Genomic DNA, 27,781 nt, shown 5'->3' on the forward strand with positions numbered 1-27,781 from the left:
CGGTGAGAGGTGGGAGTGGCTTGTAGAGTTTAGCCTTAGGTGGAGAGAATGAAGATGTCACCCTGGCCCCGTCAGGAAGGAGTGACCCTATTGCCTCTGCAAAGAGGAGTCACAAACATTGCAGTTCTCAACCTGCAGCCCCTCTTCCTCATTCCCACTGTATTTGTTTTATATTGGTTTCTTATAATAAAGACTATGTACCCCGGTATCCTGTTAGCACCAAGGAACTAAATAATAAAAGGTGAGTCGGAGTTCTTTGCTTTTCCGACACTATCCTGCTGGAAGCATGGCAGAGCCTCCACTTAGGCTGTGGACTTTTAAAAAAAGTGTTTTTATTTATTTATGTACTTGCAAACAGAGAGAGGTAGAAGAGAGACAGAGAGAACTGGCGCGCTGTGGTTTCCAGCCTTTGCAAATGAACTCCATATGCATGTGGCATTTTGTGCACCTGGCTTTATGTGGGTACTGGGGAATCGAGCCTAGGTCATCAGGCTTTTCAGTCAAGGGCCTTAACCGCTGAGCAATCTCTCCAGCCCGTGGGCTGTGGACTTTTTGTCCCTGTTTACTTCTTCTTTCCTCTCACCCTGCTTTTCAGAGCAGTAGTCAACAAAGTACTGACACTCCTGGGGCCTTGAGCCACCACTGCTCCAAGCAAACAGGTGTGGATTAAAGCTGGGGTAGAAGGGGTAGAGGGCGCGGGGTTCAGCATCATTTGTAACTGCAGACAAGAGCAGCACCAGCAGGGTGAAGGCTGACTTTATGACAATTTACTCAGCTCTTCCCTGTGTTCTAATTAGGATATCTCACATATAGCATACATTCTCCTCAGGCGGCCTTGGTTATCCAAGCAGAGAGAGAACTATTATGATGGGAAACATGGTATGTGATGCTGTTTCAATTCCTGCTTTTCTTCATTTAATGTATGTGTAGCCTTTCTAAGTCTCTTTGCTTGTTTCATTTAATTCTTGGAAAGAAAGAACACATCAGGGCCTCCAGCCACTGCGACGAACTCTAGATGCATGTGCCACCTTGTGCATCTGGCTTACATGGGTCCTGGGGAATTGATCCTGGGTTCTTAGGCCTTACAGGCAGGCACCTTAACCACTAAGCAATCTCTCCAGCTCCTTTAAAAATATTTTTATTTAGTTTATTTATTAGAGAGAGAGAGGAAGAAAGAAAGAGGGAGAGAGGGAGGGGGAGGGAGGGAGAGAGGGAATGGGTGCACCAGGGCTTCCTGCCACTGCATATAAATTCCAGATGCATGCATCACCTTGTGCATCTGGCTCTGCATGGGTACTGGGGAATTGAATGCAGATTGTCAGGCTTTATAAGCAAGTGCCTTTAACCACTGAGCCATCTTTCCAGCCTGCAAGGATACATGCAACATCCATTTCAACTTAATGAAGCTGTTACTTTTGTCCAAATAAATTGTGTCTTAAGTTTTTTCATATCCTGACCTTTGTTCACATTGTTACTATATATAGTCAGATAAGTGTAGTAGTTTACAGTAACAACTCTTAACTCTTCACACCTCCTAACTTTAACCATGATATCACATTTCCTTTTACTAAAGAGTTAAGTTTCCCTATCCTTTGTGTTTGACCATTGGGTTGATTTGCTTGACCATCAGAATCAGTCATAACTTTCTGAGTCTAGACAAGAAAAGGTCTTACATATTGTCTGTTCCCTTGCATCACCTCACTCTCTAAGAAGACCATACCTCAGATATCCCTCTGGTCTCTAAATATCCCCAACAAAATGGTATATAGAGCAGAGCTGCCTCAATCAGTTGACAGACTTGTTGTGTGACAGAGCTGCTCTGGGTGCTGTAGCCTGAAGTCAGAACAACCAGACCCCCAGATGATCTGCAGAAGATGTGCAACAGCAAATACGTGTTAAAGCCCTTTGTCAGATAGTATTTTTGTAGTAAGAGTTAACCATTACCCCTGCCAATCAGCAAGGTGTCACCATTACCCCTGCTAATCAGCAAGGTGTCACCAAGGTGTCAAGAAAGCCTACAGTGGAATTTTCTTGATAAAATTACTTTGGCCTAAGATCCATTTCTTAGCTTGACAAGCTCGAACTTAACTAGGAGACTACCAGTCAAACTGCTTGGGGACTACAAGTGTTTAGATTTTGGAAAATCTTCATATATAATAGGATATTTTGGTGACAGGATCCAAGTAGAAACACAAAGCTTAATAATGTTTCATATAGACCTTATGCACATAGCCTGAAGGTAATTTTCCACAATACTTTTGGTGTGTCTGCATTTTGATACCTACTCTTTTATTTTATTCATTTGACAGAGAGAGAAAGGGGGGGGGAGGGAGGGAATATGAATGAATGAGTGGGCATGCCAGGGCCACCAGCCACTGCAAACAAACTCCAGACATGTGGGCCCCCTTGTGCACTTGGCTAACGTGGGTCCTGGAGAATCCAGCCTGGGTCCTTTGGCTTTGTAGGCAAATGCCTTAACCGCCTAGCCATCCCTCCAGTCCTATTTTATTTTATTTTGAGGTAGGGTCTCACTCTAGCTTAGGCTGACCTGGAATTCACTATGTTGTCTCAGGGTGGCCTCAAACTCACAGCAATCCTCCTACCTCTGCCATTCCAGTGTTGGGATTAAAGGCGTGCACCACCATGCCTGGCTCTTGATACCTACTCTTACATGAGGTCAGGTGTGAAATTTTCCTCTTGTGGTGTCATGTCAATACTCAGAACATTTTGGATTTTGGAACATTTTTGATTTCAGAGTTTCTAATTAAGGATTCTCAACCTAAATATATTTACACATTGAGAAATATTAGATGAGACAACATTTGCATTGGCCAATTGAAACATACTCTTCCTTTGAGCAAGAAAATATATCTCAATGATCATGGAATCAGAACAAGGGAGTGAATTATGTTAAAGTTTAGATGTTGATAGCCTGCTATGTCCATCTTCATAATAGTGATCTATCTGACAACTACATTGACCTGACAGGGTACTTTTCAATCTCTGTCTCTGTGTGTTGCACATTTATGTGTGTGCATGAATGTGCAAGTGTATATGCACATGTGCACAAGTGCATGTACAGAGGTAAGTGTCAGGTGTGTCCTTTTATCACTCTTCACTTTATTGAGGCAGGATCTCTCACTAAACCAGGAGCTCAGCATTTTCACTAGTCTAGTAGTATAGCTATCCAGCATGCTTGGGGGGTCTTTCTGTCTCTACTTTCCAAGTGCTGGGATTACATGCAGGTTACACCATGCCCAGCACTCATAGGCACTGTTAAGTTCAGGGATCTAAACTTAAGATTTTCATGCTTGCACAGCAAGTATTTTACCAAATGAGTCATCTTCCCAGCCCCTGTCTTTAATTCTTAAGGGTGCCAGGATGCAATGGCTAATGGGTAACATTTGAAAGGTCTCCTTTCAAGGCTGGATTTTTTTCATTTTCTTCTTCAGATAGTGTTGTGCCAGAAACTTACAGCTGCCCCTAATGCCCATTCACCATTTCTTTAAGTGATGTAGTCTTTGAATCTTAACTATGCCGCTGGGACAATGCAGAAGGGACAAAACCTTAAGCTTCAATTTTCCAAATACACCAAAGGGATTAAGCCTTAAAAGTGAGGTAGGCTGGCAATGGGATTCTCACCTGTATGTCAGACATAAGCATGTTGAGACAGTTATTCACAGAATTGGCAAGAAGGGATTCAGGTCTCATTTCAGACATGTAGAAATTGAATAATCCAAAGTTTGAAAAGGGATTTTTTTAAAAGAAAACTAAGTTTTCAGGATTGCTTTTTCATCCCTGTTTCCTTACTATTTTTACTGATAGTCTACAAGTTGGAGAGTAAAGATTCTTTTTTTATCTAGTACTCATAATATAAATTAAATATACAAATTCTGGAAATACCCTTCCAATAAACACAACAAACAAGAATTTGAGAAAGTGTAAGGAAAAAAGAGATAAGTATGGTATGATGTAATGATAGTAGTCATAATATATGAAATACAGACACATATGTTAAATAACTGATAAAATCCATTTGTCTGCACAAGTAACTTTTATTTTAGTCTAGTTTAATATAAACACTCAAAATAGGTAAAGTTCCTGGAAATCTATGCATCTAACTTCTATCTCTTTGTCTATTTTAGCTTTCAGTGACCTGATAACACTGATTAAGCATAGGTTGCTTCAAAGTGAAGATAACTGTCAGTCATTCTATACTAAATGTCAATCATATCAGTCCAAGGCTTTGACTTCTTCTTGGTCCTGTTTATCTGGCTCTGGTGACTCTTTCCTGTTGATAATAATATGCATTACTTCCTGTACACAGAACTACCTTGTCATGAACACAGTGTAGCATGAAACAACTTTAGAGTATTTCCCCAATAAAAATTATTGCAGATTCTGAATATGCAGTGGGTTTGCAACCAAGTATAAACATAAATGGGAAAGTCATTATTGTACTGTAAAGTGTGATTTGAAAGACACAGAAAGAGACCTCTTACTCTAAATATTTTGCTTACCCAAGAATAACACATCTGAGATTTTATCATTGGTAATTGATTTCTTTGGATTAGTAACTATTCCTTCTTCTAAGCCCTCTTGTAAAATGCAAATATTCCTGGGTTGAATAATTAGTATATTACTATTAAATTGCACTATGAAAATACTTCCCAGTTCTTTCTGATAGAAAGGAACATGGGCTGGAGAGATGGCTTAGCGGTTAAGCGCTTGCCTGTGAAGCCTAAGGACCCCGGTTCGAGGCTCGGTTCCCCAGGTCCCACGTTAGCCAGATGCACAAGGGGGCGCACGCATCTGGAGTTCGTTTGCAGTGGCTGGAAGCCCTGGCGCGCCCATTCTCTCTCTCTCCCTCTATCTGTCTTTCTCTCTGTGTCTGTCGCTCTCAAATAAATAAATAAAAAATAGACAAAAAAAAATTTAAAAAAAAAAGAAAGGAACATGGATTATTCTAAGATCTGCTGAAGGAGAGATGATAAAAGTTGCATGCATGTGTATAGGAGCTTTAGGCAAGAAAGGAAAGGATGGAGGGAGAAGTCTTTATAAAAATTTTAAAATGTTTATAAATGACCACCTAGAGGTACAAATTCTGAATTAGCTAATACTAAATTACATGTTACTCCTATTTTTGTTTAGGCATTTGAAAATTAATGTTATTAATAACATATTTTATAGGAATAAATCATGTATTGGTACCCTCTTTTCCCTCATCCCTGCCCCCATTCCACTGGGGATGCTCCTCAGTGGGATTGCAGGTATTTCCTATAGGGTTGTGGTTTATCTGATGTTTTTTAATGTATCCTGAATTTTTAGTTGTAGGCACATTGGGTGTCCCAATCTCTCATGGAGCTTATGTCATTACAGATAATGTAGAAAATATGTGAAATGTTAAATAAGATAAGAGGCAATGAGTTAAAGAATTATAAAATATGAGGACAGAGTAGTACATGATTAATTTCCAGAAGAATGACCCACAGGAACTATAAGAGGAACAGAGGAAGATGTTATTGTGTAATGGAATGAAACTCCAGCTTCATGATAGACTACATTACAAAAGAAATTAAGTAACTAAGAATTGTCTGTAACATAATATACTCAGGTGGATCAAAGTGGGTAGTAGCAAGGAATGTTTTGTGAAACTGTGTGCAGAAATCTTAGTCCCTAGACATAGCATGTAGCAGTCTTTATCCATCATTTGGCTAAAAAGCAAGAAATTAAATTGTAGATGTAGACAAACTAGCCAGATAACTAAATGCTTTTTTCATACTAAAAAGAAAAATTTAAAATCAGCATAGACATAATCATCCTTTCAGGCTATTGCTTTAGTAACATTAAAGGAGTAAGCCATCAATAAAGTAATATTCACATCTATTTCTTCTGTAACTTCTTTTCTAAACATAGTATGAAAAGATACTATTATTCTTTAGGAATGGGGAGATGGCTCAGTGGTTAAAGGCACTTGCTTGCAAAGCCCACAGGTCTGGGTTCAATCCCCCAGTACCCATATAAATTCAGACCCACAAAGTTGCATATGTACCTAAAGTTTGCAGTGGCAAGAGGCCCTGGACTGTGGTCTCTCCTCATCTCCCAAATAAATAAAATTAAAAAATATATACAATGCTTCTTTTTATACTTTATTTTTAAATTTTTGTTTTAATTTTTTCATTTATTTTTATTTATTTATTTGAGAGCAACAGAGAGAGAGAGAGAGAGACAGAGAGAGAGGCAGAGAGAGAGAGAATGGGTGCGCCAGGCCCTCCAGCCATTGCAAACGAACTCCAGACATGTGTACCCCCTTGTACATCTGGCTAACATGTATCCTGGGGAACTGAGCCTTGAACCAGGGTCCTTAGGCTTCACAGGCAAGTGCTTAACTGCTAAGCCATCTCTTTAGCCCTATTTTTTTAAATTATTTGAGAGAGAGAGTGAGACAGAGAATGGGCATGCCAGAGCCTCCAGCCACTGCCAATGAACTCCAGATGCATGTGCCCCCTTGTGTATCTGGCTAACTTGGGTCCTGGGGAATTGAACCTGGGTCCCTTGGCTTTGCAGCCAAGTGCCTTAATCACTAAGCCATCTCTCCAGGCCCCAAATGCTTCTTTCGACATTAAATAAAAATTGGGAATAATTTTGACATACTTACTTTTCTTGGGGCATTTTAGCCTTAGGCTTATAAGGTAAGGAAATCAGTTCTTTCTAAAAAAAAGATCAGAAGGGAAAATGTTCATTTATTGTAATCACTGAAATTTATTGCTTGAAAAAAATCCAAGGTAAAATCATCACAGAGTTTATGTCAGGGATAGCTTCATATGTCTGAAAGCTATTTGTTCAGAAATACCCAGATTGGAATTTGAGGTTCATTCAGAAGTATGTGTTTGTGTATCCATAAGTTTCAAGAGTGCTATTATTATAAGGTTTGTCGTCACTTACCATTTATTTTTCTATGATGTAGAGTGACCATTATAAAAGAAATATATATGTATATGTGAATGATAAACTCCATAATAACCACACCTCATTTCTTATGCCAGGAGAGCTGCAAGCTCTGGAGATTGCCCTGCTTGTCACAACCTGTCAAATTTATGTAATCTTTGTGCCTTGCCCTTCTCTAGTATAGAAGGCTCAAGACTGTGAGTGTAGACTTAAAGGGTCAACCTGTAACACTGACCTCTGAGAATTTCACAGATTATCCCCTTATGGTTAGTTACCCAAATGCTTCATTGTCAGTCTCACCAAGATCCGGTCTTCTCTTTGTTTCCTTAAGAGCTGGAGAATCTCAGCTCTCTTTTTAGCCTGTTTAAAGGGAGAAAAAAAAGAGTGGGTATTCTGACCTGATATTTAAACCTTGTGTTTGTGGAAGGTAGAAATCTTCCATTTTCTTCCAGTATTGACAAAACTTTAAAATATTTTCCCACAATAGATTTATGCAAAGTAATTTGGTTTGATTCTAAGTGGCGAGGTTTTATTTGCCTATAACCACTATTAAGATATTATTTAGAAAGATATTATATGAACTATGTAAAGAGCTTTAAAGACATACTATGATTTTCGTGTAAGAACTCAGAAAACTATTACTCCGTTTGACTCATGAATAAATTGAAGCAGAATTAGGTTAAAAAACTTACCCAAGACAGGCATAGTGACTCACACCTTTAACCAGCAGAGATAGGAGGGTCGCCATAGGTTTGAGGCCACACTAAGACTACATAGTGAATTCCATGTCAGCCTGGGCTAGAGTGAGTCCCTACCTTGAAAAACAACCAAGCAAACAAACAAAAATCTTACCCAAGCTATGTAATGAGATTCTGGATTGATCCCAGCTCTTGATTACAAAGTTCTAGCTATTGACCATCATAGACAATGCCACTGAATGGCAATAAGATACAGGTTGGGCAAACCCAAGAGCATGCCCCTGCCTCAGCCTTCAGGGGAAGAGGGCAGTTCTTAGCACTTGTGCAGGGAATAAAGTCTCATTCCTTCAAATCTTCTGTCTTAGCTATCAGTACATGTACATTATAGGTAAGTTTTCATAAGGGTAAAACCTAATTTAATGCAATACTAAAGATGTGTAAACATATGGACTATAAAGTAGGCAAACATCGGGAAAAATCTGTTTAGATTAAGGCTAAAAGAAAGAAATAAGAAGTGATAATGAGACATAACTTTTTCAGAGACAGGGAACAAACCCAGTTCATGTATCCATCATGTACTGAGTGTGGTTCTCCTAGGGCTACAGACTTGGTTTAAAACAGCACTGTTGTCTCACTCCTCTGTAGGCTAGATATTCAAAATCAATGTCAACAGGGCTGTGCTCCCCACACCGTGCAGCCCCCAAGCTGATTGGGTTTCTGGTCCTCTTTCTACTTGGCCTTGTAGGTGGTTTACTGGCCATCTGTGGCATGCTGAGGCTTGCACAACTATATTCTCTGTCTTCCTTGTCACATGACATTCTTCTTGGTATCTGTCTTCATATGGTCACCTTCTTATGATGACTCCAATCATACTGAATTAGCCAGTATGACTTCATCTTCAATCATGTAATCTGCATCAACCATATTTACAAATCAGGTCTCACTGTGAGGTACTGGGGTTATAACTTCAACTTCATTTGGTGGGGAGGAGCGTGTTTCAATGTTACTGAGCAAAACACAATTCCTGTTTATAGAAAAAAACTTCTCTCACTGCTGGCCTGGGAACCATCTACATGCTGATGTTGACAGACATTGTAGTCACTCAAAATTACCAAAGCAGAAATCTAGAGGCAACAGAAAGCTCAACACTAAATCAGACTGCTAATGCACCAGCCAAGACTCAGGGAACGTTGTGGAAGAAGGGGTGGGAAGATTGAAAGAGCCACAGGGTAAGTAGGATTATCCTAAGGCATGGTATCCCACCCCTCAGAATGACCGAAGCCTTCAGGACCCCACAGTGAATACCAAGTAACCCCACTGAGGAGGGTCCAGAGTGGAATGGGGGTTGGGAAGAGGGAATATAAGAGCATAACATAATTAAAAAAATAAAATTAAATTAAAACCTTAAGTAAATAGTTTCCAGTGCTCTGGGTTGGTTTAGTATGGCTTGCAGTTAAAGAACTGAGACCCTTCATTAGCACTAGATGTGTTTGCACTGTGGATGTAGACTCAGAGATGATTTAGAGGGGTGATGTTCATGCTCATAACTGAAACTGGGGTTTCCAGGCACTGACGGAGACAGGATAAAGAACAAAGCTTTTGAGATAGAGGAAATGGCATTGCTAAGTAATTCCTCAGGGTAATTCTCTCATCCTGAAGCTCAGCTGAAGAAGCTAGCAACTTCAGGGATGATCCCTGAGACAAAGAGGAGGAGGAGGAGGGGCTCACACTGAGCACCTGTAATCAGCAGCCAGGTGCTTTACCTGCAGTTGTATGAATCTTACTTTTTTATGAGCCTAGAAAAATTTAATTTTATTTTGGGAAAGGATTTCTACTTTATAGCTAAAGTTTAGGCATCACATATCATAGTGAAGAAGAAACCAATACTTTTGAAAAGTAAGCTAAGTTTCATGATACCTGTCAACTTGTTATGGATTGAATAAAGTAATGTCTGTCAATAAAGACCCCATTGTACATATTCAATGTTAGTTTCTTGTCCAGCTTTTCCATTACATGTGTACTCAGCTGGAATGGATCACTCCCATACTGTGATTACATAGCACTTTATATCTTGATTAGTATATTGATCTCACTCTCCTGCTACAAGTCTCTTTTGAAATCTTTCTTACATTTTTATCCTTTCTTTGAACTCAAAAATGTCTAGTAACTGATACTTAATGAATTTCCATTGACTTGAAATGCTTAAGTCATGATGCATGAATAGAATCATTGTACTATCTAATATACAACTACTAGCCAAGCAAAATCTCTCAAAGCTTTAAGAAAATGAAATTAAACAATGGCTAAATTTAGTCCTAAAAAACTATAACTGGAGCCAGGCATTGTGGCACATGCCTTTAATTCCAGCATTTGGGAGGCAGAGGTAGGAGGATTGCTATGAGTTCAAGGCTACCCTGGGACTACATAGTGAATTCCAGGTCAGCCTGAGCTAGAGTGAAACCCTACCTTGAAAAACAAAACAAAAAACATAAACAACAACAAAAAAACAAAACAACAAAAAACTGTAATTATTTTCTGTGTAATACTTAGGATACTGTAAAGTAAGTTGTATTGTTATATGATTCTTATATAAAATGATGAATATTTAATTATAATGTACAAAAATAATAGAACAAATATATGCTCATTTTTCTTGGACTTTAAATAACTTTTTTATTACAACAAAGTTTAATAACTATTCAGTTTTATACTAGACACAAAGATTTCAAAGGAGATTTGATTTCTACTTCCTGGACATGAATAACAAAACATCTACAATTACGTTATCTGAACAAAAGTACTGTGAATTATTCTAAGAAACTTCTACCAGGAAAGCTAAGTTCAATTCAAGGATAAGAGAATATCCTTGCAATTTGCATCATTGATAGGGAAGAATAATTTATTAATATCATCGTAACAAAAGAATTCTCATTTCTAGGCATAATATTTTGGTGGGGCTCATTAATGGAAGTTTATGAAACATTTTGATAGTCTAATTAACTCTTAAAATTATACCCTAAGGGGACCATAATTTATATTTATAATATTAATTTTCAATATCTGCTTATATTTATATGTTCTATTTATGTTATCTTTAAAAATTGTGGAATAAAAGTTTTCAAGAAATTAAGATATGTTAATATATAAATTTAATGTCTCATAGGTAGTTAATATATTTTTGTAACATTTAAAATATATTTTATTTATTTATTTATTTATGAGAGACAGAGAGAAAGAGGTTGAGAGAATGGGTGCACCAGGGGTTCTAGCCACTGCAAACTAACTCTAGACATATGTGTCTCCTTGTGCACCTGGCTTATGTGGGTCCTGGAGAATCAACCTGGAGTCCTTTGGCTTTTCAGGCAAGCACCTTAACCACTAAGCAATCTTCTCCAACCCTTTTGTAATATTTTAAAAATTGACTTATTTAGATCTCTCTTCTGGCTTTTCAGAGACAAACAACTTTAGTAACATGGGTTAGTGAAGCCAAATACATTTGATTTTGAACCTCAATTCTGCTTTGAGATTAATGGTGAGATATCAGAACTACTGCTCCCAACTCCTCCTTATCTCCCTTTCAGTGTAATCACTAACATAGAAATGTGGTCTTGGATAAATCAAAAGACTACGCTGAGTCTTTTCATTTCTGTATGAAAAAAGTCATGAAAACCGGAGATTAAACAAAAACTGCTTAATATAATTCATAGTATACAGTGGACATTTATTATTATTATGTTAATTACTATTATTATTATTATTATGAGAGGAAACTTTGTTTTGATACTTTTAAAATGTTGACAAGAGTGAGGAAAAAAGAGAAGGCTGGAGTTTCCACTTTCTGTGTACAGGCATGGAAGAATTCTGGCCTTTCAGTTGTTTGGTGAATTTGGCTGGTGAAGGGAAAACAGGAAGAATATTTCAGGTACTGTTTGTCACTTAATATTAGTGAATACTTCTCTGTTCATAATTTCTCCAGTATGCTATAGAATTTCCCTTTAGTTAATCTTTATAAATAAAAAATAATCTCGGGCTGGAGAGAGGGCTTAGCAGTTAAGCACTTGCCTATGAAGCCTAAGGACCCCGGTTCAAGGCTCAGTTCCCCAGGTCCCACGATAGCCAGATGCACAAGGGGGCGCATGTGTCTGGAGTTCGTTTGCAGAGGTTGGAAGCCCTGGCGCGCCCATTCTCTCTCTCTCCCTCTAACTGTCTTTCTCTCTGTGTCTGTTGCTCTCAAATAAATAAATAAATAAATTTTTTAAAAAATCTCTAAAGGGCTGGGGAAAGAAATGGCTTAGCAGTTAAAGGCATTTGCTTGCCAAGCTTGCCAGTCAGAATTGATCTACCACATAAATCCAGATGAAAGGTAAGCATTGGTTTTATTATATTATATTATATTTAACTCACAGTGATCCTCCTACCTCTGCCTCCCAAGTGCTGGGATTAAAGGCATGCGCCACCATGCCCAGTTTATTTTTATTATTTTTGCATGCATAGTATGTGGTGTGTGTGTGCATGTGTTTGTGTGGTGTTTGCATGTGTATGTGCAGATGTGGTCACTGGCATGTAGATGTGGTCAGTGATGTGTAGAGAGAAGAGAAGAATGTGAGGTATCCTTCCTGTATTACTCATTCCCATATTTCCTTGAGAAGGAGTACCTCTGAATGCAGTTAGGGTTTTCATGAGCCCAGTGATTCTTTGGTCTCTGTTCCTCACAGGACTAGGGTAATAGGTGTGTGTAGTCATGCACAGATGTTTTCATGGGTGCTCGGGAATCAAACTCAGGTAGTCTCAGGCTCTCTCAAGTCCTCATGGTTAAGGCAAGCACTCTTACCCACTGAGCCATCTCCCAGCTCTGGTTTTATTTTTCATATGTGTGTGATATGTGTGTGTGTGCATGTGGAGGCCAGAGGTTGACACTGGGTGACTTCCTTGATCACACTCCACTTTATTTACTGAGGCTGGGTCTCTCACTTGAACCTAAGCTTGCTGATTCAGTTAGTCTACCTAGCTAGCTTGCCCTGGAGATTCCCCTGTCTTTGTTTACCCAGCATTGGGATTACTGGTGAAACATCACACCCACCAAGCAGTTATGAGGGTGGTTGGGACCTGAACTCAGTTCCTCACACTTCTGCAGCATTTCTCCAGACCCTCATTATTATTTCTTTCCACAGGAAAGTGAACATATTTTTCCAGGGTAACCTAACTAACCAGTAACTGGCAAAACCAATGATTCAAACTTACATCCAGTTCTGTTTGACTGTATAACATGTTCTTCCTTTGCTTCAAACACCTTGTGGAGATTTTGGAAGAGGAGGGTGGGGAGGGGAAGGAGAGACTATGGGAGGGAACAACAGAAGGAAGAAGAAGAAGGAAGGAGGGAGGGAGAGAGAGGAAGAGAAATGGAAAGAGAGAGAGAGAGAGAAAGGGAGAGAGAGAGAAAGAGAGAGATGAGAGACCCTTAATTTAAAAAATGAAGAATTAGTATTAACTATTGTGAGGACATATGAAGAAGACATAGTCTCTGTTTTCACAGAAAAATTATGCTGTAGAAGAAAATACAATGTATGATAGGCCTTGAGGAGAAGGAATTAGTACAGTCTGTAGTCAGCCTTGATCAAAATTATATTTGATGGTATTACATGACACTTTGCAAAAAATTGTTAAAGGGTAAATAATACTTGAGCTATAGTAATGCTTATAAACTGTTGAGTTTTCTAAGGTCATATTTAATGTAAACTAATGTTTTTTTTTTGTTTGTTTTTTTTGTGTTTTTTTTTTGTTTTTGTTTTTCAAGGTAAGGTCTCACTCTGGCTCAGGCTGACCTGGAATTCACTATGTAGTCTCAGGGTGGCCTCGAACTCTCGGAGATCCTCCTACCTCTGCCTCCCGAGAAACTAAGTATTTGATTTACATTAACTATAACATGGGAAATTTCAAATTTAGAATTTTACATAAGTAGATAAAAGTTCCATGGCTTAGAAGATCATGAGCATCATGATTTTCATTTTTTTTAAAAAAAATATTGTATTTGTTTGAGAGAGAAAAAGAGAAAGAGGCAGATTGAGAGAGAAAATGGACACACCAGGGCCTCCAGCCACTGCAAACAAACTCCAGTCACATGTGCCACCTTGTGCATCTTGCAGGCAAGCACCTTAATTGCTAAGCCATCTCTCTAGCCCATGATTTTCATTTCCTTGAGGTTCCCTAATTTAATTTTTAATTCTATATGAATAATTAGGTGGTAACTAGGAAATTTCAGCTTTTATATATTCTGAATCTTATTCTTCATTATAGTGCATTTTGCTTGTATGGTAGAAATATAATTTTTTTTTTTTTTCAAGGTAGGGTCTCGCTCTAGCTCAGGGTGACCTGGAATTCACTATGTAGTCTCAAGGTGGCCTCAAACTCATGGCAATCCTCCTACCTCTGCCTCCCAAGTGCTGGAAATGTAATTTTGAGGATGGTGAAAAATGCCATTGGCTTAAGGCAAAACTATCAGTTAAAGAAAAAAATCACATTTTGGCGTGATTTCAAAGCCAGTATGCTAGCTAGCTTGTTGATTTTGGCAACAGAATGCTTCAACTATTAAATTAAGAGGGTTTTTTTTTTTTTTTTTTTTTGGTGTCTGTGAATAATTACTTGCTATGTAAGAGCCTACAAATGACATGTAGTAAACTTATCCCTACTATAGCACTAAGATACAGAACTTTTGGACCTCAAATGATCTACTATGCACTTCAAACTGAGTAATTCGTGCAAAGGCTTTCACTGGGACCAATCTGAGTTGAGAAGGTAGAAGTACCTGCAGTAAGCTGGGGAGGGGCTGGAAGGTGATATAGGGTTATTAATAAAAGGGAGGAAGAATGTTGACTTCAGGGAAAAGATGCAGCACTAAGCACTTGCCTATACTTCTTAGAAAGTGTGTGATCTTGGCTTGATTTGGCAGCTCTGACATACAATTTTTTGTGTGTGTGTGAGATAGGGTTTCACTCTAGCCCAGGCTGATCTGGAATTCACTATGTAGTCTAAGGGTGGCCTCATACTCATGGCAATCCTCCTACCTCTGCCTCCCAAGTGCTGGGATTAAAGGCATGCACCACCTCACCCAGCTCTCTGACATACAAATTTTATTAAAAATATCAATTTTTTAAAATGAAAAAAATTATCAGTCATTATTTAACAGGGAGTCAATATAAATTTTTCTTAAGTGTAAATTTCAATGAAGTTTGTAGATTTTAATACAATATGAGTTTTCTTTTATGGAGAAGAAACATGTATGTTTTTCTTGGCTTTTTTTCTTTTCTTAGTTGTGTTACATATACCTTAATAGAAAATCAATAACAACTGCCTGAAGAATTTAGCTGTTACTATAAAAATTTCACATAGCTGGATATGGTGGCTCATGCCTATAATCCTAGCACTCAGGAGGCTGAGGCAGGAGTATTGCTGTGAGTTCCAGGCGTCTGGGTTACAAAATTAGATCTTGTCTTTAAAAAACCTATTCCCTCTCAAAATCCTAATTCAATACACATACACAAATGCTTGAAAAGAAATGCATTAGTGACTTAAAAAAAAAAAACAGGCTAGCGATATGGCTTAGTGGTTAAGGCACTTGCCTGCAAAGCCTAAGGACCCATGTTTGACTCTCCAGATCCCATACAAGCCAGGTGTGCAAAGGTGAAGTAAGCACAAGGTTGCACATGCCCACTAGGTGGTGCAAGCATCTGGAGTTCGATTGCAGTGGCTGAGGTCTTGGCCTGCCAATTCTCTCTCTTTTGTTCTCTCTAAAATGACTGCTTTAACATTGCTTTAAAAGATAAATTTTTAAAGAGCAATGAGAGGGGCTGGGAAGATGGGTCAGTTGGTAAAGTGCTTGTTGCGCCACCATGAGGGCCTGAGCTTGATCCCTAGAACCCATGTGAAAATGCCAAGTGTGGTAGTTTGCCCTTATAATCTCAGTGCTGGAGAGGCAAAGAAGGCAGACCCCTGAGGTTTGCTGGCCAGCCAATCTAGCCTAATTGATGAGCTCCAGATAAATAAGAGACCCTATCTTTATAAAAACAGGTAGATGTTATTCCTGAGGAATGACACTTGAGGTTGTCCTCTGCCTCCCCACCTGATACATGTGTACGCACATGCATGTCACTGAAAAAAGCAACATGAAACTCTAATGTTAAAAAAATATGGGAATAAAATTAGCATTACATTTTTAAGTGTGTGAAAGCACATACGTTTGGGATAATTTTCACCATATAAACTATATGATATTGACAATCCAATCTAACTATTTATTATAGCTTGGCTTTAGCTAACAAAAGACTAATGACACTAAAAACTGCACTATGATGGTGATTGCACAGATAGGATGAATGGATGAATGGGACTGACCTCATCTTTCAGGTATGTCTTTCCTGTCCTGCCCATGAGGACTCTCCACACAGATGGCTTTCAAACTTCCTCTGGGGCCCATACCTTTTCTGACTTTTCTTTTCCAGCTATTCACAGGCCTACTTGACAGTTTTACAGGCTTAATTGAAAGATTTCAAACTTCATCTGATGTTTCTTCTTTTAGAGAATGGCACCATCTATCCTGTTATGCAAGCTAGAAAACTATCTTTGATACACTGCTGTGCCTCACCTTCCATAGCCAACAAAGAACCTGAGTATTAGTTATTTTACTTCCTGAATATCTCTCAAGTCTGTCTACTTTTTCCTACCCTACTGCCACTCTCCTAATCCAAGCCACTGTCACCTCCCTGCTAGATGACTACAGTGACCAATATGGTTTCCCTACTTCTGCCTCACTTCAGTCCATTTCCATGTGAAAGACTGATTTCTTCCAAGAAAACCAGACATTGATCATCCTCTATGTAGAAACACTTCATGATAGCTTCTTGTCCCTACTATGGTCTAACCTTCCTCTTCACTATCTATATTGGCCTTCCTTTTCAATATCTAGATTGGCTTCTGAGGGATGCTGTGCCTTTCCTATCACAGGGTCTAATTTGCTTAAATCTCTTTTTAACTGATTAATTGAGCACAGAAAGAGAGGGAGAGAAAATGGGTGCACCACTTCCTCCAGCCACTGCAAATGAAACTCAGACACATGCATCACCACATGCATCTGGCGTATATGGGTTCTGGGGAGTCAAACCTGGGTTCTTAGGCTTTATAGGCAAGTTCCTTAACCACTAAGCCACCTCTTCAGCCCTTAAGTCTCTTGTTAATCTGAAAGACTTTTCAGTTGCTTCTGGCCTCATGACTCTACATTTCAGTGGAGGGCCCCCCATGTATGTGTAGTCAAATGATATACCCAGTACAGTTGTGAAAAAATAGCACTGACCAAGACCTAGATGAGGCAGGCACTGAGCAGGTGTGCAGTCAGTTGCACAAAAGGACATGGGAGCAATAGACAAGAGTGGAAGCACAGTATGGTCTATAGGTCAGGTTAAAAAATGGCCATGGTGATAGAAGTGCCTGGAGAGGTATGGCTGGAAGTAGATACTGAGCACCTTTGCATATTAAACTATGATTAGACCAACTTTAGGAGTACATATGATTCTCATTACTTGAAGTACTTATGTTCTGGAAAGTCACCACACACCATGAATTCGTGAGCAGTGAACCATGCTCTTAGGTTCATGCCAGCTGCTGGCAATAGTACTCATCCTTGGAACTTGAGCTTTTGTTTTAAATATACCACTAAAGCCGGGTGTGGTGGCACATGCCTTTAATCCAAGCATTCGGAGGCAGAGGTAGGAGGATCACTGAGAGGTCAAGGCCGCCCTGAGAGTACAGAGTGAATTTCAGGTCAGCCTGAGCTAGAGTGAGACCCTACCTCGAAAAACAAACAAACAAACAAACAAACAAACAACCCAGAAACTAAAATATACCACTAATATAACAACATTGAACTCAAGGACAATAGCACTATAGTTCATGCTTAACAAAGCTGGTCTGATGCAGGCATTTTCTTCACAAGAAACAGCATAGTCTTGGGTGTAGTAGGGTCACTAGGCAGCATGTCAGTACTAAAAGACTATTTAAAATAGCAGTTTCACACAGAAAGAGAGAGAGAGAGAGAGAGAAAGAGAGAGAGAGAGAGAGAGAGAGAGAGAGAGAGAGAGAGAGAGAGAGGAGGAGGATCCCTGTTTCTAGTATGAATTAAATATGAAAATAAACCATCACATTTACCTCAGCTGAGGATTTGCATGTTGGGCAACTCAAAATTTTCAACTATTTTGTGCATAGACATGTGCAAAAAAATCACAGAAAATCATAAACTGATTAAGTAACTATAGAAATATGAGCCATTTAAATTTATTATTTGACTCTAGAATAATTTGTTCAAGAACTTTTACATCTTGGTATTTTTTAAAATTTGTTTTTACTTATTTTTATTTATTTGAGAGTGACAGACAGAGAGAGAAAGAGGCAGAGAGAGAAAGAGAAAATGGGTGCACCAGGGCCTCTAGCCACTGCAGACAAACTCCAGATGCATATGGCACCTTGCGTATCTGGCTTATGTGGGTATTGGGGAATCGAGCCTCAAACCAGGGTCCTTAGACTTCACAGGCAAGCACTTAACTGCTAAGCCATCTCTACAGCCCTCATCTTGGTCTTTGATAGAAGCAAAAGACTAGGGTAGATGATTTAGTTTTAGGTGTGTCATAGCATAATTCCTTTTTCTCCGTAAGTTGCATTTGATTTATTCTATTGCTTATAATATCTTTACTTATTTGGAAATGGGACTTCATATAGCCAGAAACATCAACAGTTTTATATTTTTAAAAACAGATGCTTTTTGCATCACTTTACATTCAATAATTTTATTTAGTTATATTTATAAGTAGATTGTCAATATGAGTCCTTGCCCAATAGTTGAAAGCATTTCCACTTTGTTCTTATAGTGAAGTTCATGGAAGACAACATATGTAGATCTTTGAAAGAAATGAATTTGGGGAATAGTCCTATAGAATTCTGTGGTTGTGTCTGTATGGGAACAAATGACTCTAGATGCTATTGAAGAAGTCTTAGTAGAGGAAAATTCATTTGCCATCTGAAATGTTCTTCAAGATTGAGTAATTGTTGAAAACAATGGAATAGTATAGATGATGTAAAAAGAAGTAAACATAGGTTTTTATCATTTGCTACCAAAGTATTTCCAGTTGAATCCTTTGATGAAGTAGGATCAATAAGAATTTAAGTACAATCTTTTGTCACAGAGAAGGAATCCATCACTTCCTACTGGTATTCTGTTAATGATGGAGAAGGAATTTTATAAATATTATGTTGGGTGGGGCAGCAGGATGAAAAAGCCAGGAAACACTATTTTTTTAAAATTTTTATTTATTTATTTGAGAGCGACAGACACAGAGAGAAAGACAGATAGAGGGAGAGAGAGAGAGAGAATGGGCGCGCCAGGGCCTCCAGCCTCTGCAAACGAACTCCAGACGCGTGCGCCCCCTTGTGCATCTGGCTAACGTGGGACCTGGGGAACCGAGCCTCCAACCAGGGTCCTTAGGCTTCACAGGCAAGCGGTTAACTGCTAAGCCATCTCTCCAGCCCAAGGAAACACTATTATTGAAAACATTTAGATTTGTCTTGGAAGCCAATCCTTATAATTTTTACACCAAAGAGGATCTTCTTCTTTCAGAGCATCCTGGAAAAGGTACTGAGGAAACTCCTTGACTATTGCTTTGGCTCTGAAAAGCTTACATGATGCTTGTGAGTATCCCTTTTACTACTATGGAAGTATAGGATGATAATGGACAATAATGAGTTTCCCACTTTCATACCTCAGAGTTTAAAAGCACACTTTTTTTTTGGTGAGGCCTTTAACATTCTTCTAAGAATAATGCCATTGTGATATGACTTGTTTCTGGTTCAAGCAAGGCACCTGTTTGTTTATTTACAAGAGAGAGAGAGAATGGGTGTGCCAGGGCCTCCAGCTGCTGCAAATGAACTTCAGACACATGTGCCACCTTGTGGATTGGGCTTATGTGGATCTTGGGGAATCAAACTGAGGTTCTTTGGCTTTGCAGGCAAGTGCCTTAACCACTAAGCCATGTCTTCAGCCCTGTTGCAAATTTTTGAAGAAGGCTTATGCCAAATGTCAGCATTGGCTGTATAGGGCATGTAACAGAACAGACAAACCCCAATTCCTAATGAAGAGCCTGTCTGAGGCACTATTCTCTAGATGGCATGTTTTCCTGATTTTAAAAAATCCTTTGGTTTCTATTCATTCATGTTAAAATTTATTTCAGATGCACATTTTAAAATTGCACACATATACACACAATACACATACACACACCTTGAAATAGTGCTCTGACCTCTTCTTAATTCTCTTGGCAAATGAATTATTTATAATTCTTTTCACAAAGAGTTAATCAGCTAAAGAGCTTTCCTAAAGGTGGCAAAACTAGAAAGCAAATTAGTTTTATGATCTGAAAGAATTAGCTGACTATTCATTTACTATAATGTTTTCAGACTACTTTAGAACTCTCAAAGGAAGAATAATGGTCCAGTATAGTGCTATAAGGTTTCCTTTATGGACATAGCAAGCCATTTAATCTTGACAGACTCAATTGTTTCTGATTTCCTGCCATGGATATCCATCACAGAAATAGTAGCTATGATTAATAGCATTTTGTCCAGGAACCAAAAGCATTTATAATGCATACCTGGAAAATGTTCTAGAATGGAGAATAACATTAAAGTTTAAAAAACTTTAACAACTGAAAAATCAATATCTGTTGGGGAAAGAAAGCTATTTTCAGAAAGAAGGTATTTTCAGAAGACAGAAAATAAATTTCTAGATTTTCATTAGTTTACAAAATAAAATGCATGCATAAACCTTAAAAAGCATTTATAGGAAATATTTTTCTGTACTTTAAGATGAGAGTTATATCCGGAATTTATTTATCAGTGTATATATTTACAACATGTAGAAGGTTCTGTTGAATGAGCCATTGCTACGGTTTATTAGTTTCCCTCATTTATTTCTACCAGCAAGCTGAAAATTGTAGGCTGATAGTGGCAGCAATGTTGAGAGTGTCTTGCAGACTTAGGAAAAATAGTAGTTTCCAAAACCAGATTCTGTTTTAGTAATTAAGGGAGTTACATTTTTTTCCAGACCCAAGAGATAATGGCAACACTAAGAAGAGAGATGTAACACATTCGTTCTTGGGAGTGTGTTTGCATGGGGCATGGATTCAATCCCCAGTGCCAAAACAACAACAAACCAACAAACAAATCACTATATAAACAGTAATGACTCATGAATTACCTTAACTGTGCAAATTATACATTCACTGAATCAATAAACAAATATTTGAGTTTCAGTAACCAGAAAGGCACTAGATTAATGAAAAAAGCAAGACTTTTACCCTTATAAAGGGCATTTAATGAGGGTAAATTATAGCTAAGTGCTTTATGTATCTTACATGAACTCTATGAAGTAGGTATTTTAGAGATCATTCTTCCTTACTATTTGAAAAAGGTAAGTATCACAGAGGCTAATACTCAGAGGCACACAAGTAGTAAGTGGCAAAGTTGGGATTTTGAACTTGTTGTCTATAAAGTCTACTATCCTGTGTCTCCTAAATCCAGTAGGACAGAGAAAAACATTCACAAGTACCTACAACCAGACCAGAGACTGAAAAGTACCATGAGAGAGGACCTGTAGCTGTTAGTCTATAGGTGACCCCTGGGATGGATTTTCAGAAGCTGGCATTAGAGCTAAGCCTTGAGGGCAAATGGGGAAGAGAACTTTAGGCAGGCATTGAAGTACACTGCAGGTGGAAGAGCAACTCATATCCCTGTGGGCTAGAGACAGTGTTTCATAGTGTAACTTTGAATTTTAGCATATTGGGTAACATGCCTGAACAATGCCATGATCAGCAATCATTGGTATAGAATGAGTCTATTATGGGGTTAATTTCATAAGCTTTTGAGTTAGGTTTCTGGCATCGATTCTAATCTCTGTCACTTCCCAGTTGTCAGAACTCTGGAAAATCATTTAAACTTTGTTTACAGTCAAATGGTGAAAATCATTGAGGGGCATTTTAAAGGAGTGTATATACAGGATAATCCATGTAAACTGATCAGCTTGGTGTATAACACATACTTTGTACACAATTAATTGGCTTTACACATCTTATATCTCAATCTTACCTCAGGATATCAATAAGAACATTCAGGATTCTCTTGGTTGACCTTTTGCAGCATGGAATTTGGTATAATGCATATCTATGATTAAAAGGCTGGTCTCTAGCCTACAGTGTTACTGGAAGGTGGTGGAAAGTTTAAGAGGTTGAGATTGGGTTATTGAGGGGCTTATCTTCAAATGGAATCAGTGCTGGGATCTTGGTCTCTTTCTCCCTTTCTCTTTGCTCTCAGTCAAGAGATGAGCACCGTCTTCCACCACAGCACATGCTTCTGCTTTGCCATAGGCCCAAGAGCAACAAAGCTAATTCACCATTCACTGAAACCTCCAAAACGAAACTGTTACCCAGCATAGACTTTTCTTGTTGTTTTTGTCTTGTTCTTTTTTTTTTTTTTAAATATTTTTTGGTTCATTTTTTATTTATTTATTTGAGAGCAACAGACACAGAGAGAAAGACAGAGAGAGAGAATGGGTGCACCAGGGCTTCCAGCCACTGCAAACGAACTCCAGATGCGTGCGCCCCCTTGTGCATCTGGCTAACGTGGGACCTGGGGAACCGAGCCTCGAACCAGGGTCCATAGGCTTCATAGGTGAGCGCTTAACCACTAAGCCATCTCTCCAGTCCTTTTGTCTTGTTCTTTATGAGAGAAGGTCTCATGTAGCTCAAGTTGACTTTAAGCTTGCTATATATTTGAAGCTAGCCTTGAACTTCTGATCTTCCTGCTTTCACCTGCCAATTTCTTGGATTACAGACGTGTGCCACCATGCCCACCTTAACCTTTCCTCTTTTTAATTTAGTTATCTCAGATATTTTGTTAATAATGGAAAATGAACTAACTTGGGATTATTTAAATAGAGCTATACTGTATAGTACTTACTAAGTGAGCTAATATTCCCCTTCTTTCCTTCTGGCTTACTGATTTCTTAGGCCTCTTCTACTCTCAGCAAATAAAATCATCTTCCATATTGTACTGCAGGACCCCTTGGCTTAATGTACAACTTGGCAGACATTGTGCATATTTGGGTCTATGCAAATCAATTTTGCCTATTCATCACTTCAGTAGCACATATAGGAAAGTGTACGTAGTATAATTTAGCCTAGGCAGTTGAGAACCAGTTCTCAGAATGCAGGAGCATTTTAAAGGAGTGTGTATGAGTTAATACATGTAAACTGCTCAGATTAGTGTGTAACACACAATATGCATCAGAGAAGAGAGGTAGCCATAGGAGAAGTACTCAGATTATGGGCAGGTTGAAAAGGAACTCAAACATCCAAGGAGTTTGTTCCTCATCCTGTGGGAAATGGGGAGCCACAGGGGAAGAATGAAGAGAGAGGAGTAGCAATATCATATGTGTATTTTAGGTAGATATGTAGTTCATCTAGAAGGTGGCTTTTAATAGTTTCTCAGCCTTTTGTTTAAGATGATGTGTGGAAGAGAGTGTTACATATTGTTTGTCTGACAAACTCTACATCCTTCAAAGCTCAGTGCTTTAGAGAGGTTACTTGATTCCTTAAGTTTGATTTGACCTTCGATGTTTTGTATTTTTTGTTTGTTTGTTTGTTCATTCAGTCTTTCTATGTAGCCTATGTTTGTCTCAAACTTGCTATGTGGCCCAGGCTGTCCATGCATTTGTGATACTCTACTCCCAAGTGGTGGGGTTATAGGCATGTACCACCATGCCTGACTTCAGCGGGCTGTAATAGTATATGCATATGTATATCACATTTATATATCATAATTATTGAATTTATTGCCTACCTCCCCTACTGGATAACATAGTCCTTGAAGTCTGGGACAACATGTTACTTTTTAACCCAGCATTTAGTACAGTACTTGTATATAACAGGCTCTTAATAAACGTTATATTAGTTACAACAAATAATAAATAATAAATGTCATAATATAATAATAGTTAATGAATTAATTAAAGGACACAAGTCAATAAAACTAGTTCTGAGATTATTAATATAATAGTTTACAGTATGACATCCACCTGAAACCCACATCTTTCTTTTTTAAAAAAATTTTTATTTATTAACTTGAGAGACAGAGAAAGAGGCTGATAGAGAGAGAGAATGGGTGCTCCAGGGCCTCTAGCCACTCTAGCCAAAGGAATTCAAGACACATGAACCACCTTGTACATCTGGCTTACATGGGTCTGGGACCTGGGTCCTTTGGCTTTGCAGGCAAGTGCATTAACCACTAAGCCATTTCTCTGGCTCTCTCTCTCTTTTTTTTTTTTTTTTTTACGGGAGGGTGTCACTCTAGTCCAGGCTGACCTGAAATTCACTTTGTAATCTCCAGCAAGACTCACAGCGATCCTCCTACCTCTGCCTCCCAAGTGCTGGGATTAAATAGGTGTACCACCACACCCTGCCCTACATCTTTCTTATTGTCTGACTAAAGCTTATAAAATTAACTATTGTTCGTCTTTAACCTTTCATTTCTAATCCCTTCCTAATGAAATACAATGAAAATTAATTTCTAAATATTAAAGTTGACTTTAAAAGTATTTATTTATAAATATTTATTTATTTAGTTAGTTATTTATAAGCAGAAAGAGATAGAGGGAGAGAATGGGCACACCAAGGCCTCTAGCCACTGCAAACTGCAGACATATGTGCCACTTTGTGCATCTGGCTTTATATGGGTACTAGAGAACCAAACTCATGCTGTTAGGCTTTATAGGCAAGTGCCTTAACCACTGAGATGTCTCTCCAACCTTAAAAGTTGCTTGTAATGATTTTTTTATTTTACTTTATCTTATTATTATTATTATTATTATTTTGAGAAAGGGTCTCACTCTATAGTCTAGGCTTGCCTGGAAATCACTATGTAGCACTATGTAGTATGTGACAATCCTTCTGCCTCAACCTTCCAGGTGTTGAGATTACAGGTATGAGCCACTGTGCCTGGTAATGATGTTTATTTGATTCACTAAAAATTAAGTTTTAAAAATCCTATAAATGCTATAAATATATTGCAGATAATACCTAAAATTCTAATTAATTTTAATCACATAATCAGTAGTCCCGGAAGTGAATTGTGATCAGAAAATCTCAGTATATTATCCTGTAATTTATGTAGATTTTTGTGTTTTTTTTTTTTGGTTTTTTGAGGTAGGGTCTCACTTTAGCTCAGGCTGACCTGGAATTCTCTATGTAGTCTCAGGGTGGCCTCAAACTCATGGTGATCCTCCTATCTCTGCCTCCTGAGTGCTGGCTGGGATTAAAGGTGTGTGCCACCATGCCCGGCTTATGTAGAATTCTTAATACATCCTTTAAAATTTGCCAATATGTCCAGTGACTAAAGATATTAGTCTAAAACAAATATTCTCTTTGCTTTTATAGTCAAACAATAGGAATAAAATTTATCTCTGGATCCAACAAAATGCTACTATAAATCACTGTATTATAATTGCTGAGTTAAAGGTTGTATAATGTGGTAGTGAAAAAGAGACCCTGTGCTCAGCTGACTTTAGTACACCATTGTTTAAGTTCAGTCTTGAGTCAAGAAAAGCAGATGACAGACTCACTCCTCTATTCATTTGATTTTGAATTTAGTACACCAAAGTTTAAGTTTAGCCTTGAGTAAAGAAGAGCCCATATGATGGATTCACTCCTCTATTTATTTGATTTTGATTTCGTAAGACAACAATTTTTTTCTATTCTTATTTAATACTTTTGGCCATAGAGTATTGTATATGTCTTGGAACCTTATTGAAAAGTGTGAATCTATCTTCCTACAGGTTCTTCCCTGATTATCATTGTTCCTGTACTACTTTGCACTTTTGCAGAGAACAAAAATAGCCAAAGTTTAATAGAATTTCTCTTTTTTTTCTTTTTTGTGGTACTAGTGATTGAGTGTAGGGCTTAATACATGCAATGTAAGTAAGTGCTCTACCCCAACCCTCTTTCAAAATTTAATTTTTAGAATTTTGAGACAAGCCTCAATCAGTTTCCCAGGCAGGCCCTGAGCTCACTGTGGCATAGCCTTGAACTTTTGGTCTTCCTGCCTCTGCTTCTCCATGAGGCCCGGAGAGAATTTCTAAACTTTTTTTCAAGGTAGGGTCTCGTTCTAGCCCAGGCTGACCTGGAATTTACTATGTAGTCTCAGGCTAACCTCGAACTTACGATGATCATCCTACCTCTGCCTCCCAAGTACTGGGATTAAAGGCATGCACCACCATGCCTGGCTCTCAATTTTTAATTAAAATTCTCACAAAGGCTTTTAAAAAATTATCATTAGAAGACATATATATATATATATATATATATATATATATATATGGAATATCTTCAGCACCAATAAACAATAAAAAATTGTAGACATTTAATAGACATCAGAAAAAGTGAAATATTGGCCCTACCTTTTGGAGATACTTTTCTTTCTCCTCAGATTCCTGAATCTTTAGAGCTTCAGTATGAATATCTGTATTTAGAGGAAATAAAGTCACATTTAATCTGAAATACTTTTGCCATGATTATAAAATAATATTGATGTAAAATTGGATAAAGGTTAATATAATAGGAAAATTTACACATGTATACTATCTTGAAACCCTGTAACTACATTAATAAATCATTAGAGACTGAGTTAATTAGATTTGATTGCTGCTGCTGAGTAAGCTTGAGTGGAGACCAGAAATGGTCTCTAAAAATAACATATATGTAGAATCACAGATTGTAATTCAACCTGTTACAGAAATTGAGGCATTGTCCTCCTTGTATATAGTGTGGTTCCCGAGGCATGTAATTCAGAAAGTTATACCAAAATGTGAAATTGTACACTTATAGTTTTTACTTTCTGAATAACCCAAGACTCTACCTATCAAATGGTATTAAACTTGGTACTTACTGTTATTTTCCAGGGGAAAAGGCAGAGAAGTACTTTTCTCTAAGACATACAAAAGGGAAATAAAGAAATCATTGAAAATACCACAACATTAAAAGCATTTTCTATACCTATTAGTATTACATAAAAACATTGGCTTGCCAGTTAGTAAACTTGGTTACTGAAGTCGACTTTGACTCCAACTTTCTCTAGGACTTTCATGCTTGAACTTAATTGTGTAAATACTGTCCTCAATACTGTTTGTTTGTTTGTTTGAGGTAGGGTCTCATTGTAGCCCAGGCTGACCTGGAATTTACTCTGTATTCTCAGGGTGGCCTCGAACTCATTGCGATCCTCCCACCTCTGCCTCCTGAGTGCTGGGATTAAAGGCGTGCGCCACCACGCTCAATAATCTTTTAGCTAATATCCAAGACTAGTCCGTACCGTTTGCCAAACAGAAGTTATAATTTTTTAAAATTTTTTTTCATTTATTTATTTGAGAGCGACAGACACAGAAGAAAGACAGATAGAGGGAGAGAGACAGAATGGGCGCGCCAGGGCTTCCAGCCTCTGCAAACGAACTCCAGACGCGTGCGCCCCCTTGTGCATCTGGCTAACGTGGGACCTGGGGAACCGAGCCTCAAACCGGGGTCCTTAGGCTTCACAGGCAAGCGCTTAACCGCTAAGCCATCTCTCCAGCCCAGAAGTTATAATTTAAGAGGTATTTAAGATGTATTTGTATATGCTAGTAGGACTTGTACTTTGCAGACAGTTGCAAGATTCTTCAGAATTAGGGTGGGCAGTTTCTCCAGGGGGTGGCCGACAATGTACTCACCAGGCACAAGGGTCTTAGAAGACCCGGCCACTGGCAGACGCTGGTGGCTGCCTCTCAGCACCAGCTGAGATTCCGTCGGGGGATACATCGACGCCCCGAGCCAGAAATGTTTAGCCAAGTTGGCATCGTGCTCTGAGCAGCCGGAGAACACCAGCAGTCCTGCGGAGCAAATTTCCTGAGATTGCTCTGAGTTGGTAGGGCTGCAGCCGCCAGGCCCCATTGCCATGGCAACTAGAGACGCTTCCCTCCCCCAGCTCCGCTCCCGCCCCCTCCGGGAACCGTCCAGTGAGTTGGG

General features: G+C 38.5%; 1 protein-coding gene across 2 annotated transcripts; it reads right to left on the minus strand.

Annotated features, from left to right (window-relative positions):
- Window positions 1-4,205: 4,205 nt before the first annotated feature.
- Window positions 4,206-27,712, minus strand: Hoatz (HOATZ cilia and flagella associated protein). 2 transcript variants are annotated; one of them, XM_045144914.1, is made up of 6 exons: window positions 27,487-27,712; window positions 26,676-26,714; window positions 26,188-26,249; window positions 7,249-7,308; window positions 6,659-6,711; window positions 4,206-4,291 (listed from the first exon to the last, which is right to left on the minus strand). In XM_045144914.1, exons 1-6 carry the CDS (start codon window positions 27,710-27,712, stop codon window positions 4,234-4,236), a joined length of 498 nt encoding a protein of 165 aa, XP_045000849.1. In that variant the 3' UTR covers window positions 4,206-4,233. The 2 variants fall into 2 exon arrangements, with proteins under 2 accessions (XP_045000849.1, XP_045000850.1); XM_045144915.1 differs by having other exon boundaries at window positions 4,266-4,291; window positions 7,224-7,308.
- Window positions 27,713-27,781: the final 69 nt, after the last annotated feature.

Source organism: Jaculus jaculus, chromosome 3, assembly GCF_020740685.1.
Source record: "Jaculus jaculus isolate mJacJac1 chromosome 3, mJacJac1.mat.Y.cur, whole genome shotgun sequence".
Classification (NCBI taxonomy): domain Eukaryota; kingdom Metazoa; phylum Chordata; class Mammalia; order Rodentia; family Dipodidae; genus Jaculus; species Jaculus jaculus.